Below are 18,037 nucleotides of genomic sequence, written 5' to 3' on the forward strand. Positions count from 1 at the left end.
TCACAGAAGTGGACATGATATATTACACACTATGTTGAACTTTATACAACAAAGCAGCTAGGAAACATTACGGTGTTACAAGCACAAAACCATAGCCTTCCAGGCAGCACTACAACTACAGTTTATTCCATCTACCTGGCTGAAAAAAAAGGATTTTAGCTGGTCTTAACTGATTTAAGTCAGTCTAGCTGGTCTTCTAACTTGGACAACTGTCCAACAGCATTGCCCAAAAGCATTTAAAACCAGACCAGATGAAACCAGCAAACCAGCTTTGGTAAACAACGAAAGATAATATCCACACACTGAAATTACAGCTCCAAAAATGTATTTATAAACAGCGCATCAAGCACAATTTTACACACATTGTGCCTGATGAAGACCTGACCGGTTGAAATGTTGGGCTGTTTAAAAATATCTTTTTGGAGCTGTAATTTCAGTGTGCAGACCTTTTTTTGTTTTGTTTTGTTGGTTTCTTTATTGTTATATTTTTGTCCTGCACCCGAGCCCAATTTGGGTTTTTGATGTCCACACCTTTTTTTTTGTTGCTTTTTTTTATTAATAAAATTGTGTTCTCATACTGTATTACAGTGGCAGAAACTTCTTCAATTACAAAACTGAAATATTCATTCTAGATTTGATGTTCTACATTTTGACAGATTAACTCACTCAGGTGTCCCTAATAAGTCTGCAACAAATAATTGAAATCGGCAATAATCAAAAATTTAAATAATTGTCAACGCATTGGATTTGATTAATCTTGTCTGCGAACTACGCACAGGAAACATACGACAGTAACATCACTTTCAGTAGTAAAAAATAAAAAATAAATAAAAAAAACTGTTTCTATGGACATCTATGGAGAATGCTTTATATTAAGCATTTCAAAGCCTAACATATAGCGTGCCCTATCAGGTGCTTTAACAGAAAATTCAACTGCATACTTATCTGTCAAAGTTAGAAAGTCGCAATTATATCAATTTCATATCGTTCAAATTGCACACTGTTTGTGCAACATTGGGCAGGATGTGGAATCATATTTTTTAAGAATACATTGTATTAATTATCAATAAATCTTTTATTAATGAGCAATTAATGGCATTTTTAAATGTGATTAATCAATTAATCAGAAATGAATCAACAGATGCCTTTATTATCAAAATAATCCTTAAATGTCTCTAATTTAGTGTGTGTGAAGGTAATGTATTTGGTGTGTTTGTTTGTGCACATGTGTAAACATGACACTGATGGAGATTCTATCACACACACAACATTGAAGCATGTTTACAGAGTGAACAGAGACATAGAAAGATGCCATGCCGTGGAGCCAGTGGAATTCTGGGAGATTTTACCTTCATAGGAGAGATGTGTGAATGAGAAACATAGCCGTGTACATTCTCGATCTGTGAGATGTTCTTCTCCGAAACCTGCACCAGCTCAGGAGGACGCACATCCCCTGGTAGGTGTGGAGAGTTGTGTTCTGGAGGAGACGTGGTATCCTCATCCTGATATCTATATTTCTGAAAAAGAGAAAAAAGAGAGAACGTGTACAGTTATACAAGCATATCAAATGAATTGCTTGCAGCTACAATGGCCCAAACATGAACTTTTCATAGATTTTTCTTTCTTATTGTATATTTAAAAGCAATTTAACATTGGTTAATTGAGCCTTGGGCATTCAAATTCAAACTGCAGTGAAGTGGTCTGAAGAGGGATCTGAAGAAAGAAAAAGAAACAGACCACATGAAGTTTAAATCCAGCACTGGTACAGAATTGTGAAACTATTTCAACTCCATTTCTCTCAAGACCTCACTCCAGAGATGGGAAACACTTTTTAAATGAGCCAGGCAGCCCCGGATCCTACCCGCCACAGAGTCATCACAGTCGACCCAAATCTGCCATGACTGTATGTGAAACACTGTTCTGTGACTTTCTTAACGGGAATCGCAAATTATTCAGCAGTGCCTTTTATCCATAGACATCCATCTTGTCCTGATACATATGCCCGCCTCAATGGCATTACCGGGATATGGGTTAGGAAATGCAAACACAAGTCTAGAGGGAAGAAAACGAGGGCAGGTTTCTTAGGGAAGGTAGATGCCTAAAAAGTGGGACAAGCTCCAAGTTGGGGTCTTATGCTGGTTGCTTAGAGTAACGTCACTGCCTCTGAGCAGCATGGGGGAAGACTGAGTGAATTTGCCCATATTGAGCGAGATTCAAGGTAGAATCCCATGCCCCATTTTAGCACTGAAAATTGGTCCATCCGTACAACCTAATTTAGGTTGTGTTCACACTTGGCATGTTTGGTTTGATTAAAACGAACCCTGGTGCGATTGCTCTGTTAGTGCAGTTCATTTGAACATGTGTGAACGCTGCCATCTGAACCCTGGTGCGCACCAATCAAGCAGACCGAGACCGTTGAAAAGATGGGTCTCAGTCTACTTTCAAACGAACTCTGGTGCGGTTCGAGTGATATATGAATGCAACATGGACTAAAGACATGTAAACAAACCAAAAAGAGGTAGAGGAGACCCTAAAAAGGACAGACTCATGCATATCAGTTTCTCTTGTCATAGCCACGAGTTTGCCCATCACAGTTCTGAAAAGGCATCAGAAGCTCTTCGCGAGTTCTCCGATGGTCAAAATTCCATCATATGCAGGCTACACACACACAACGAGCGCATTTATCCCAAAGCACAGCATTGTTTTGGATAGTTCAATCTCAAAATAGGCAATACGCCATCAAAGCTGACCAATCAGGTTGTGAACGTACAGTATCCATATGCCTTTAGGTTAGGTAAGGTATCTTTGGTTTGTGAACTTTGTGGTAAAAAGCAAATCTGAACACTAATCAGAACAGGACTAAATGTTGTTGTTGTTTTTTTTGGTCTAGACCAAGCGAACCAAACTACAAGTCTGAAAACACCCTTAAATTACTTTAGACGGCTGCATAAAAAGAACATTACAAGCTGTTTGTTTTGAAGCAATGGTCTGAATGTATTCAGAATAAAGAATCAAATTACATTAATTACATTCTCAAAACTCATAAGACTTGTAAACTAAGGCCAATTTATTGTTCCTGTTGCACTTTATTTAAAAAATATATATTTTATAAAATCACAAATATTGTATGTGACAACTGTTAGCCTGCCCACTTGCACAAGACAATATTACAGTTTGGTAAGGCATTGAAAGGGACTAAGCTCAAAGCTGGATGCTTTCTGGCAAGCTTTACAAAGTGTAGTGCAGTGCTAACAGTGTCTCTGTTGAATGAATCACTTATGTAATATTTCTCATTTGCTTTCAAGTCTGCTAAATGAATAAATGTAGTGGAAATGTAAGTGTGAAACGTGCCACACACAAAAGGAAGCCTGGTAAACAGCAACACTGGTGAAAACAGATGAGCTGTATGAATTCCGAAAAACAAAGGAAAATAAATTCAACAAAACAACACACAACAAAAATAAATAAAAACATAAAAAAATACAACACAACAAATAGAAAAAAACTAGTGCTGTCAATCAATAAAAATAAATAATAATAAATTGCACATTTAAAAACATTTGTTTTTAATATTTTTATATTGTAATAATTTCACAGTTACTCTCCAAAATAATGTAGAAACATAAAGACAGTTATTTTAAATATTTTTAGTAAAGGCATCTTTTTTTGAATGAGGGCCAGTATCACTGATACTAATACTGGTACTGATGAAACTGATTTTTTAAACATTATAAATGATAAGACATTCAAAATTACAGTATAATTGAAAGCTATGCCAATATAGAATATGTCATAATTCTGTGTGTTACTGTTTGTTCAAGCGTGAAAAAGAACTAGATTCTGGCGTGCTGTCTGTGCGCGTGATACTGGCCAAAAGATGACAGAAAAAAAAAACAGATGCTGCGTTAACGGCGTTTTTTTAACCGCAAACACGTACGTTTTTTTAACATTTACATTTAAGCTGTATAAATAACATGCAAATTTTGACAGCACTAATAAATATATAATGTTATCAAGCTGGTTAAAACAGATGGGCTGTATAAATTCCGAAAAACAAAGGAAAATAAAATAAAATAAAACATAACATACAACAAACAAAACAAAAAACACAAATAGAAAAAACTAAACCAAAAATATTTTTTTTTTTAACAAAATAAACAAAAATAATATAGAAATGTATTAATGATTAAAAAAATATTATTATTATAAAAAATTATAATAAAGTTTGCCTTATTTTGTGTTTTTTTTTATTTTTATTATTGGCTCAACGAGCAGCAGAAAAAGCTGAAAAAAAACTTGTTGAGCCCTGGCGTATATTAAACAGACAGAAGAGAAGTGTACTACTACTACTACTACTACTACTACTGACACTTTGGTAAAGGGGACCACAAAATCCGAAGAAGTTGAGTTTTTAGCAGAAACGCTGTGCACAGAATCCTTTGCCTTGTTTCGAACAACTCAAAGTTCAAACTCAACTCTCAGCGGGCCACAAAGCCAGTGAAATCGAAAGGTGAGTCTGAACTCAGAGCCACTGCTGGGAGAGAAAGGGACAGACGGGGAGCAGTTCTGGAGATGTTATTACACCGCTGAGTGCTTCAGTGCCTCGGCTTCAGGCGCGCAGACGCTGCCACTGTGGGGCCAGCTTGCCTGGATAATGAGCTGCTCGACTGGCTCAATGCTCTCTCACTCTGTGCCGGTCCGTCCAAGCAGAGCTAACGTCAGTAAAACCGAATAAATGCAGCGAGATCACTCACAAAGCTATTCAACCAAGGAGGACAGGTCTCGGAAAACTTGACAGCAGTGAAAAACGAATGCTAGACAGGCTTTACACAGACGACGTCCTCTGCAATACAATGTCACCGCCCTAGTGCAGGGTGAACCTTGAGAGGTGCACGGCTGTTAGAAATGCATTTTGATGGATGTTGTATAGGATCTCAAGGAGTGGAAGAGCCCCGCGCCTGCTCCTCGTGCCCCTTCTGTCTCGGGTCTAGCCGTGCTGCTGTAAAGCTGTCAGCTCTTGTCTGTTTATCGGGCAGAAAACATACAGAGGCCCAGAGCTCAGCAAACACAGCACTTTATTATAGACACTTCACCTTGAATACCTTCAGGAGAGCTCTGTAACACGGGCGCACATCCCAGAGCTGCCAAAACAACTGTATTCACTCCACAATACTAAGCATTATTTGCATGATAAATGCGTAATCAGCATAATTTGGGATTATGAAGTCTGGCACATTCACCTCGGCTGAACCACGCAGAGCAGGTGTTTACTGAAAGCCCAAATGTGTGGCCCTTCAAACCAAAGACAAGCATACTATTGGACATTAAAAGTCTGAACAATAATGAAACAAATTCTCAGATTTTACCCCCCAAAATAAGTTTTATTTATAAACCGCTATATTTGCCAAAGTAACACAGGCCCATTTGAGAGCCTTTGACCTAATTATACTACCAGTGAGGTTTTGTATTGTAGTTGCCAGCTTTTCAGTCCAGATTAGTTCAAAAATCCAGTCCAAAATTAGAGATGCACCAGTCAACCGGCCATAAATCAGACCTAGCCGATTTTTGCTCCAATCACACAATTTTTTGTGTTATTTTGGCCAATCTCTATTCTGGACTTGCACACAAACTGCTTTGCAATCATTTTCCAAAATGTTGTTTGTGTGGAAATATAAAAGTCTGTATTAAGTAGTGTTTATAAGCGCAGCGCTGCTTTGTGTATACCACGGTACCCAAAGAAACCGCTGCTGTTTCCATAAGCACCACCTACTGTCAAATTTTCATTCAGTCCGTATGCTGTTTTTGTTTTGTGCTGGTGTCGTAGCATAATTTCACAAATCTAAATTCAGACCATTGTTATTGCTTTAAATCTTAAAACTATACAATCTAATTCAAATAAAAAAAAACTGCTCATGCTACACGTGTGTAGCATCCTTTTTTGGATCGTGATTAAAAGGTAGTGGTTGCCTTTCATTTCAAATAGCTACAGATATTTTTTGCTTAAGGTCAGTTTGCCTGTTATAGAGCAAATAAACAACAAATACATTTGCTTAAAGATAGATGAAATGAATAAGAATGAATGAATGAATGGAATGAATGTCAACCAGTATCAGAATCGGACAATCTGCTTGTAAAAAAAAAACTGGAACCAGCCATGAAAAATCATGATCGGTGCAGCATCACTATACAAAATGATAAGCAGTACCCTACCATTCAAAAGTTTGGGATCGCTAACACACTGTTTGCACCGGACACGACCATTGATGCGGCACAACAGCTAGAAGCTGTCTACACTGGACATGACAAAGCGACCGTTGCAAATCCTATGAGAAGTATCACGAGCAATTGGGGTATGTCATAAATAGAACGAGGCATCAGTTTACTGTTGGAGATTTGTCGTGTCGTGTCACGCTACGCCCCATTCAGTGTAGACAACATCACTGATTATAATGGGTTCTATTGTCTTTTATCAACCATGTAGACACCATGTCAGATTTTTTTATGTTTTAGAAAAAAAATATAATAATAAAAAATAACTTTCTTTATACATACATACATACATACATACATACATACATACATACATACATACATACATACATACATACATACATACATACATACATACATACATACATACATACATACATACATACATACATACATACATACATACATACATACATACATACATACATACATACATACATACATACATACATACATACATACATACATACATACATACATACATACATACATACATACATACATACATACATACATACATACATACATACATACATACATACATACATACATACATACATACATACATACATACATACATACATACATACATACATACATACATACATACATACATACATACATACATACATACATACATACATACATACATACATACATACATACATACATACATACATACATACATACATACATACATACATACATACATACATACATACATACATACATACATACATACATACATACATACATACATACATACATACATACATACATACATACATACATACATACATACATACATACATACATACATACATACATACATACATACATACATACATACATACATACATACATACATACATACATACATACATACATACATACATACATACATACATACATACATACATACATACATACATACATACATACATACATACATACATACATACATACATACATACATACATACATACATACATACATACATACATACATACATACATACATACATACATACATACATACATACATACATACATACATACATACATACATACATACATACATACATACATACATACATACATACATACATACATACATACATACATACATACATACATACATACATACATACATACATACATACATACATACATACATACATACATACATACATACATACATACATACATACATACATACATACATACATACATACATACATACATACATACATACATACATACATACATACATACATACATACATACATACATACATACATACATACATACATACATACATACATACATACATACATACATACATACATACATACATACATACATACATACATACATACATACATACATACATACATACATACATACATACATACATACATACAGTGAGGAAAATAAGTATTTGAACACCCTGCTATTTTGCAAGTTCTCCCACTTAGAAATCATGGAGGGGTCTGAAATTGTCATCGTAGGTGCATGTCCACTGTGAGAGACATAATCTAAAAATAAAAATCCAGACATCACAATGTATGATTTTTTTACTATTTATTTGTATGTCTGCCATTAAAATCTCCACCTCCACTCCATTTATTATCCTAAATTAGATGCACCTGTTTGAGGTCGTTAGCTGCATAAAGACACCTGTCCACCCCATAAAATCAGTAAGAATCCAACTACTAACATGGCCAAGACCAAAGAGCTGTCCAAAGACACTAGAGACAAAATTGACCACCTCCACAAGGCTGGAAAGGGCTACGGGGAAATTGCCAAGCAGCTTGGTGAAAAAAGGTCCACTGTTGGAGCAATCATTAGAAAATGGAAGAAGCTAAACATGACTGTCAATCTCCCACTGACTGGGGCTCCATGCAAGATCTCACCTCGTGGGGTCTCAATGATCCTAAGAAAGGTGAGAAATCAGCCCAGAACTACACGGGAGGAGCTGGTCAATGACCTGAAAAGAGCTGGGACCACCGTTTCCAAGGTTACTGTTGGTAATACACTAAGACGTCATGGTTTGAAATCATGCATGGCACGGAAGGTTCCCCTGCTTAAACCAGCACATGTCCAGGCCCGTCTTAAGTTTGCCAATGACCATTTGGATGATCCAGAGGAGTCATGGGAGAAAGTCATGTGGTCAGATGAGACCAAAATAGAACTTTTTGGTCATAATTCCACTAAACGTGTTTGGCGAAAGAAGAATGATGAGTACCATCCCAAGAACACCATCCCTACTGTGAAGCATGGGTGGTAGCATCATGCTTTGGGGGTGTTTTTCTGCACATGGGACAGGGCGACTGCACTGTATTAAGGAGAGGATGACCGGGGCCATGTATTGCGAGATTTTGGGGAACAACCTCCTTCCCTCAGTTAGAGCATTGAAGATGGGTCGAGGCTGGGTCTTCCAACATGACAATGACCCGAAGCACACAGCCAGCATAACCAAGGAGTGGCTCTGTAAGAAGCATATCAAGGTTCTGGCGTGGCCTAGCCAGTCTCCAGACCTAAACCCAAAAGAGAATCTTTGGAGGGAGCTCAAACTCTGTGTTTCTCAGCGACAGGCCAGAAACTTGACTGATCTAGAGAAGATCTGTGTGGAGGAGTGGGCCAAAATCCCTCCAGCAGTGTGTGCAAACCTGGTGAAAAACTACAGGAAACGTTTGACCTCTGTAATTGCAAACAAAGGCTACTGTACCAAATACTAACATTGATTTTCTCAGGTGTTCAAATACTTTTTAAATAACTTAAAATAAATTTGCAGCTGTATCATACAAATAAATAGTTAAAAAATCCTACATTGTGATGTCTGGATTTTTTGTTTTAGATTATGTCTCTCACAGTGGACATGCACCTACGATGACAATTTCAGACCCCTCCGTGATTTCTAAGTGGGAGAACTTGCAAAATAGCAGGGTGTTCAAATACTTATTTTCCTCACTGTATATATTATATATATATATAGTAAGATGTAATTTATTCCTGGGATAACAAAGCTGAATTGTTAGCAGTCATTACTCCAGTCTTCAGTGCCAAATGATCCTTCAGAATTTATTCTGATTTGGTGCTCAAGAAACATTTCTTATTATTTATCAACGTTGAAAACAATTGTCCTGCTTAATATTTTTATGGAAATAGTGATCCGTTTTTTCATCTTTGATCTTTCATCTTTTCGTCTTTGATGAATAGAAAGTTCAAAAGAACATAATTTATTTTAAATGTCTTTACAGTTGATCAATTTAAAGTGTCCTTGCTGAATTAAAGTTTGTGTACAAAGCACAAATTTGGTAGTGTATATTCTGATATTTTGATGATTTTATTCATCCTGCTGCTAAATTAATCTTAAAGGGATAGAAAAAAAAAAGATCTGTCATTATTTATTCACCATCATGCAGTTATAAACTCTACTCATACAAAATGATTGTATCACTTTAGAAGACTTAAAACTGCAGGAGTTGTATGGATTACTTTTAAACTACCTTTATGGCTTTTTTGGAGATTGAAACTTTTGGAGTGGACCCTATTGACTGTATAACATATGGTCAAAAAAAAAGCAGAAACATTCTCTGAGTATTGAAACATTGATAATTCCAGTTTGGAGTAAATGATGACAGGATTTTTTGGAGGGGATGAATTATTCTTTTAACCTAGAAGTTTATACAACATTGGTTGCTGCTTTCTAATTGATCCAAGCAGACCATCTTGGATCAGCAACAAATAAGCTTTGATGTTCCAAAATAGCTAAAGCAATATTTTCCAGCAGGGCTGTTGTAAAATTAATTCAAAATAGAGTGCATATTTGATTGCAACTTCATTTGCCATTCAAATAAGCGCAGTGTACTGTACTTCCTCTCCCTACCCTTTTCCTGCTGCGATCCACAGGGCAGACAGGAACGAGACATGAGATCATCACATCCACTTTGACTTGTGCTTAAACCTGGGAGATGAAGAAAGAGCTGACATCTAAACAGACAGTGTGCTGTGAGCAGAATTAAAATAGTTTCTGCCTCTTGTCTCTCTAGGAAACATCATGGCCCTCCCTCCTCCCAGCTGTCCCCACTGAAAAACCTAAAATTAAACTTTCAAAGCGCATTGCTACTGCTCATCCAGAACTGAAGCAGCCCAAATTTCAATACAAACAAAGCAGCAATAAATGCTAAGGGTCACTTGTAAAAAGTTCCCTGAAATAAACCAGTCTGACCATCTCAAAATGAATTGCTGGAACTGATGAACATGCTAATAATTCGTATTTATTTATGATTAAAGAATATGAAACATCATACTATATTATATTAGATGCATATCAGACTATGGTTACTAAGGTTCAGTAAGCGATTTCTAAGAAGCACTGTTTGGTGGTGGGGGGTATTTTACTATATCAATATTTTACTATACAATTTTCTACTTAAAAACTATAATTTCGTTATTTTACTAACCCAACTAATTACTCATCCGGGCTTTCCAATAGGTTGCACGCACTTTTCACAATCCATTATGGAGCTATTCAATTTTGAGTTTGCATATTGTTTTTTAAACGTTCATTCGTGTGGTTCATATGACCACTTAACAATATTTCAATAACATTATTTTGTAACCAATGCTATGCTTTGCATGAAAAAAAAGTTCATTATTGTCCTGCTAATTATAAGTGAAATGTAAATCCCGAGTTTCGGTTTGAGTGTTGTTCCTGTTTTCTTGTTCTTCTGTGTTTTAATAAATGTGTGTTTTCGGAATCACCTTCATTCTTTCATTTGATTTGACATCATGGCCAAGGCAAATTGTCTTTAAAAGTATTAACCAGACAAAAGTTATTAAGAAAGTCTAGGTTAATCTTAAACTGCCATTTTAGTGCAGTAGCCACAGAAGATCTATGTGACAATGAGCAAGATTTCCTGAGACACTACAATAGGCTACTAATAATTTTCACAGACTAACACATCACGTCTCTGGCATGATATCGTCCATCGACACAACCCTATTGCTGTCCTTCATTTTTCATTTGTATCTCTTGTTTGAATGGAAGTTTGATCAATTTGTTTGCGATCAAATATTTAATATATTTCCTCTCCATACATAGTTGGTACATCAGCGGTAGCAGTTCTCTTCGATGACTGGTTGATATACCAAGGGAGACTAGCCTCCTCTGACGTGTTTCTTTTCTCAACACTCCTAATCGCTGAAAGTGAAATACTTGACGGTGATCGGCTAATTCTTTTTACCAATGAAGGAATAGGTCTTCGGCTATAGATTTGCCTCCCCTTCTCCATCCCCTCAGACTCACGTTTCGCAGATTCGGGGAACAGCGCGGTGCTACACTTACAGTGGTGAAATACAAACAATAAATACACATTCTGAGACATGAAATTAATAACTGGGAATTTTATTAACATTAAATCGTCAATCTCGCCCTTTCACCTCAAACTTTTGGGTAGGGTGTGCCTCCCTTGTCTCCCTTGACGAGCCACCACTGATTAGAAAAGCTTTCCAGTGCTGGAGAGTCCTAAGTGGGAATGGTCTGAAAAAGGTTGGGTTGTTTCTGCTCCATAATGTAAGCAACTTTGGTTTTGCCATTTCACAGACCCAAGATATGCTGTTGTTGTAATGTTAGCTATAATAAAAGGACAGTTTTGAGTGTCATTAAAGCATTATTTTGCTTTGCTTCAGCTATCCACTTAAGATACATCCGCATGTTTGTGTATTTTGGGGGTGGAGCAATAAATGAGGTGTGTTTGTTTGGGTTGATTTCAAATATCAACAGTGTTTCTCGTAAATTGCTTAATGCACCTTTAAACGTAACCTTTAGTATAAAGGTGTTTGGTGTTGATGAACCTTACTGCACCTACTGATGGGGATTTGGGTGTAGTACATGACATGAGATAAAAAAAAGTTGGGGAAAAACTTTAAGTCTTTCATGACTAAGTATTGGTTAAAAACGTGACATGTTTTACTGCTTGAATTAGAAGTACAAATCCTAAAAAAAACAAAAATCAAGCACAATTTTTGTTTTCGTTACACATCAAAAAAGAAGACGGCTGTCTGTTTCTTGGCAGCTCTCCCTTGAGATGACTATAATTAACTAGCAGGAAGTCCTTTATGAGAAAGCTCGGCGCTGTGAAGGTTCAAACTGGATGAGAACAACAGCAATGAGAAAATGCTGGGTGAAGAAGTGGAGTTAATGAATGCAGAGAAAAGACAAAATCAGAGAATGGACCCTAATTTGACCACGGAGAGATTGCAAATTCCATAGTAAAATTGACTGTTGGCCAGTAATAGGCTGTCTAATTATATGGGGGAGAAAACGGTATATTTATTTCAAAGCCCTTTTACTTGTCTACAACACAGTATGTATTGGTGCATATGTATACATCTTCATCGGGAGGCTTTTCTTAGGATATTCTGATGCAATTAAGTGGTATATAATGTAATTAATTTTATTTATATTTTAAAACAAATGACAGCCTTGTTTTCATTGTATGAATACATGACGTAAAACATTTTAAAAAAATAAAAACATTTAAAAAAGATATTAAAGATATATAAAAAAGTATTTTATTTAAATCTTTACAAGTTTAATATAACTTTTTTTTTTCATTGACCATCCTCAAGAATTAAAGCTGCATACACAGTTAAAATGTTTGTGGCCAAAACATGAGGCAAGCAACATAAAAGGCAGGATATTATTCTATTTAACCTCCAAGTCCATTTTCCAAAAATGTAGTTAAGGAGTAGCTTTTGAACCAGAAACGCTGGATTCAGCACTTAGATTTTGAGCATGATAGCCTATCAATGATGCAGGCCAAAACGCTTCTAGACAACAGAAGAGGCTTGAAAATTGGCTACATTACCTCTAACTCCCAAAAAGATTTAGTATTAATATGTTTGAACTGGACAGCAACTACACTGTAATCCTTTCTAAATGTTACAATAAATCATTCATACTATAGCCGCTTTTCCACCATCGGGCTGAACGGTTCTCATTGCGCAACCGTTACATTCCGTGCCACTCCGGGCCAGCTGGTATGTTTTCATTTTCCATTGTGAGGCTGATAATGGCCGCTCTTTGGAATGTCATACAAAAGCGTTAGTCGTTGCCTTAGTAGTTTACAGACGATGTGAGATGTAAATAGCTACAGAGTTATGGACGATGATCAGATATTTATTTTAAATGTTATTATTAATTTGGGTTTACGTTGTTCAAATAGAGCGCTTAGCCAGCTACAGAGAAAACGGTAGCCAGGCAACAGACAAGTGACCGATTCTGAATTGCGACGTCACTTCACGGATTCTACCAGCACGTTCCGGGCCGAGAACGGTTTGTAATTGTGCTGTGCCGAACCACGTCATCATACTCAATTCTATTCAGAATATGAGTCTGATACTGCGCCATTGGGCTGTGATTATGGGGCGTGTTTCAACCGAACCAGGAAAGACCTCAATTGGATAGACCTACAACCAATCAGAGCAACGCATAGTTGTCAACAGAACTCAACTGCACGCACGCTGGAAGAAGTAGAAGAAAATGAGTGTAAACAATCTTTGCCGGTGTTGTAAAAAATAATTTAAGGATACACTGAGTACTTACCAACACACTCATCATTTCTGAGAAATATTAAAAGGTGAATGCATATACGAACAAGTTCTCCGTTTAGGATTAGAACGAATTCAACCCAAGCGCTCTTTGGTGACCTGCATGATTACGTTACTGTTGATCATCTGTCCATCATCGTATAAAGCCCGCCCTGACAATTTCATTGGTCCAAACAGCTTCTGTTCGGGCTTAGTTGCTCCACAACGGATCAAGTCCAGACCGAATTTCCCAAACTCAAATGTTGTGGGCGGGGCTAAATTCAGCTGGCATGCAGGCTAAGGCTCAAGTGGAAACACAACTGAAACCGTTCCTTACCATTCTAAGAACCGTTTGGCTTGGCGGTGGAAAAGCAGCTTATGATGCATGCAAGTCTTTTAGAACCTGCTCTGATAGGGTCCTATTAACTTTCATTTTATCTAGAAAAAAACAAAAACGGTTATAAAAAACAAAAACACTTTGAAAATTGTGCCAATTTGGATTCTATTCATCCTAAATAGTATTCGAAATTAGAATTGTGTGTCCCAAATAGTATGTTAAAAAACTAAAAGCATGGCAGATGTGCAAGACCAACAGTTAAGTAGAGAGGTTTAGATAAAAGAGTTTGAGTGATTAATAATCAGTATCTAACCGGACGAAACAATATTTATTCAATGTTATCCACGTTCCATTATAAAAGATAGGTTTGGTCATTAACTTTTAAATGCATCATTATGCAAACATATGAGGAAAGGAGCCACAAATGACAGATCAACGTGATACTACATTTCTCTCCAAAACGGTAGGAAATTAAATTACATTTAATTGAACTGTGACAATATGATTAACAGGGCAGTTTAAATGGTGACAGGATGCACATAACCAAGCATCAGAGCGGCCCGTAAAAAAAAAAAAGACGAAGTACTGTGTTTCAAAACTTGCGTACGTTTCTGCTACATGCTCAAAAGTATGTACTTTTTCTCCACAAAAACTTTTAGGGCATAGTATAAGTAGGCGATTTGAGACGCAGCAACTGCTACTTGTTTGAGAACCACCGATTTATTCAAAACAGACACCCAGGAGCGTGACATCATATCCTGTTGCTCATATTTGTTGTAGGGTAATTTTGCATGCTTAAAATCTAGTGTGAGTGGACTATGAAGAATTCCAGACAAAAAAAGAGCTTGTTGTCTCCCTGGTCTTCCTTCGCATCATTCCTTCCCTTTTTTCTTCATATATGCCCTTGTTACATCATATGCACTCGGGGCAACCGTATTGTAAGACGTTTCACACACTTCAGTAGGATTCCCTCTGCTGCTCTAATGGTTTATCAACAAAGACGTAGAGGGTGATCAATTCCAGCATGCCTTACGTAACGAATTGCTAATGAATGATGCTCATGTGAGAGCATGTGGAACTGCTGGTCACAAAAGGAGCTTCACGGTTAACTGACTAAATGTAAAGTGCTCAGTTATATAAGTCAATACGCAAAAGGATCCCACTGCCCAATGCAGATCTTCAGAATAAAACATCAGACTGCACCTTGTCCAGTAAATAGTTGAGCTAAATAGCAGCAATTTCCATTTCAGAGATAGAATTATCATCTTTCTGCTTATTAGTCCAATTATTTTCTTCAATATATTTTGTTTTCCAATTATGCTATGTCAATATGTGTCAATATGCCTATATGTCAAGTCACCTTCATTTATATTGCGCCTTTTACAATACAGATTGTTTCAAAGCAGCTTTACAGTGATAATAGGAAATGAATGCAACAAAGATTGTTTTGGCTGTACGGCAGCTCTTGAAGAAAGTCATTGTCCAGCTGAAGTTTTTGATTGATTAATTTCCATTGTAAAAATCATTAGTTATTAACTTTCGCTTACACAGCACCATTTTCGACTGAAAACAGAAAACTTTTAAATGCGTTCTTGGCCGTTCATTTACACAACAACTGCGTTTTGGCGGCCTGAGAACATAAACTTTGAAATAGGTTTCAAAGTGCACGTTTTTGAAAATGATACCGTTACCATCTCCGTGTAAACTTCAAAAACTTGAATCTGTGAAAACGTGACAAGATGAAAACAAGCCGGCAATTATTTCTCTGGCATGCATAATACAGCATTTTTAGTCGCTTCCACTGATCCGTGTGAACGGGAAACATTTTGATAACGTTTACATCTGTACAGAGGGGAAAAAAGAAAAAACTTTTGTCGTGTCGATGAGGTTTTCGAAGGGGATAGTCTAGCTGACACAATCTCTGCTGACACTTTAGGGCTGCATGTGGTCGTGTCTAGGCGCAGATCCTTAAATCTTATCTGGATACAGCCCGGATCCGGCTGACAATAGCTATGTTTCCATCCAAAGTTGCGAATATAATTTATGGGCAAAAATGCAATATCGCATAGAACATTTGCGAATAAAGCACCGTTTCCATCCAGTGGGTCGAAGAGAACATAATCGTCACTTCCTGATAAACTACCGCTAAAAGAATCACTAAGAAACATAGGAGAAGCCACCATATATAATAATTTTCGTATATAATAAATTATTTGCGTCTCAGAGAAACTCGTGCATCTCAATAAACGTGTTATGCTTTCAGAGGCAGATGCTGCTGTTTGGGAACGCCGTCGTGTAAGACAGTTCTACGAGGGAAATATACCGAGCATCTTTGACAACAGACTTCTGAAAGACCAAAACAGCATTTCAGATGTTTTGCAAACAAGATTTTTCCACTGGTTAGTACAGTTATGCTGTTACATCGCGAAAGTCAAATTATTTTCTTAATGCGCATCAAGGAATTTATTTGGTAAATGCGTTTCCATCGTAGTTTATGCGCATGTTTTCGTCTCGGATAGAAAATGTATCCGACTCAAACGAGCGCATACGTTTTTTATGCGCATCTTTAGAATTGATGCGCATCTTGGCATTTCCATTCAGCATTTTTTGATGCTATATTCCAAAATGCGCATAAAAATAGGTGGATGGAAACATAGCTTATGGTAAACCTCGGAATGAACAGAGACTAATATTAGCGTAGATGCCATTATTCTTATGATGTAACGAGTACATCAGGTGTTATGGGAAGTGTTCCCGGTTCTGGTCAACCTAATTTATGCAGCCTAACAATCATTTTACATGATTTGAACTATAGAAATCGATAATGTTTTATGTGTATACCAGGTTAAAGAGATGTGTTTTTAGTCTAGATTTAAACTGACAGAGTGTGTCTGCTTCCTGAACAATGCTAGGAAGACGGTTCCAGAGTTTAGGTGCTAAATAGGAAAATATTTACCTCCAACAGTTGATTTTGATATTCTAGGTCTGTATACCATGTAAAAGACAAAGTAGAAATGTCTTAACCAGTACAGATTCAGCAATTACATTGTGACACAAATGTAAAAATCAAACATCAGGAATGACAGTTTGTAATATATAAGGTACATATTATATTACATTGTATATTATATTATAAATACAAAAGGCAGGTTGCAATATTACAGCTAAATTTTCTCCAGTACAAAAAAAACCCTCCAATAAAATGTCATGTAGAGACAATTAATAATATGTATTTCACTTAATTTTCTGTTATTCGATCATAGGTTTCATCACTGGGTCATCACACACGTACAATTTAGTTTATTAATAAGTGACGGCTGTTAAGAACAGCTCCATTGTAAAGAAAAGCATAATTTCATGCCATTTGCCATTTCAATCTTCACAGCGGTTTCTATTTAAGGACACATTAGCGGCTGATGACAAAAACGGCAGGTGGGCAAAGTGAGAGGAATGGGGATGACACTAAATCCTAATAAACCGCTCTGCAGGCCAGGAGAAAACAAGCTGTCCGCAGCATACCAAACATGCTTTCTTTACAATCTACATCCCCGAGAGAGAAGGAATTGGTATGACACGAGACATCCATCTGCTGACCTTCACATCAGGTCTACCAACTGCTATAGCTGCCAACAAGCACAGAAATGAACACAAAAGCATCTCCTATGACCTGTAGCTGCTCCAAAGCATATAAAAAGGGAAAGAAGAGGAGAAGAAGAATTTGAACATCTTAATATAAGGAATAAATGACAGACTGAGAGATGGGCTATTTCATTGATCGCACTCCAAATGCTGGAACATTGAAAACAAAAGAAAGTCCCGAAAGACTCCAATC

General features: G+C 36.9%; 1 protein-coding gene across 1 annotated transcript in view; it reads right to left on the reverse strand.

Annotated features, from left to right (window-relative positions):
* Positions 1-490: 490 nt before the first annotated feature.
* LOC307141331 (disks large homolog 1-like) overlaps positions 491-18,037 on the reverse strand; it is a 57,691-nt gene continuing 40,144 nt past the window's right edge. Inside the window, exon 4 of the mRNA XM_079841440.1 lies at positions 491-1,517. Coding sequence (XP_079697566.1) covers positions 1,257-1,517 — 261 coding nt within the window. The 3' untranslated portion in view covers positions 491-1,256. The remainder of the gene's footprint in view (positions 1,518-18,037) is intronic.

Source organism: Gobio gobio (assembly GCF_949357685.1).
Source record: "Gobio gobio genome assembly, chromosome: 17".
NCBI lineage: Eukaryota > Metazoa > Chordata > Actinopteri > Cypriniformes > Gobionidae > Gobio > Gobio gobio.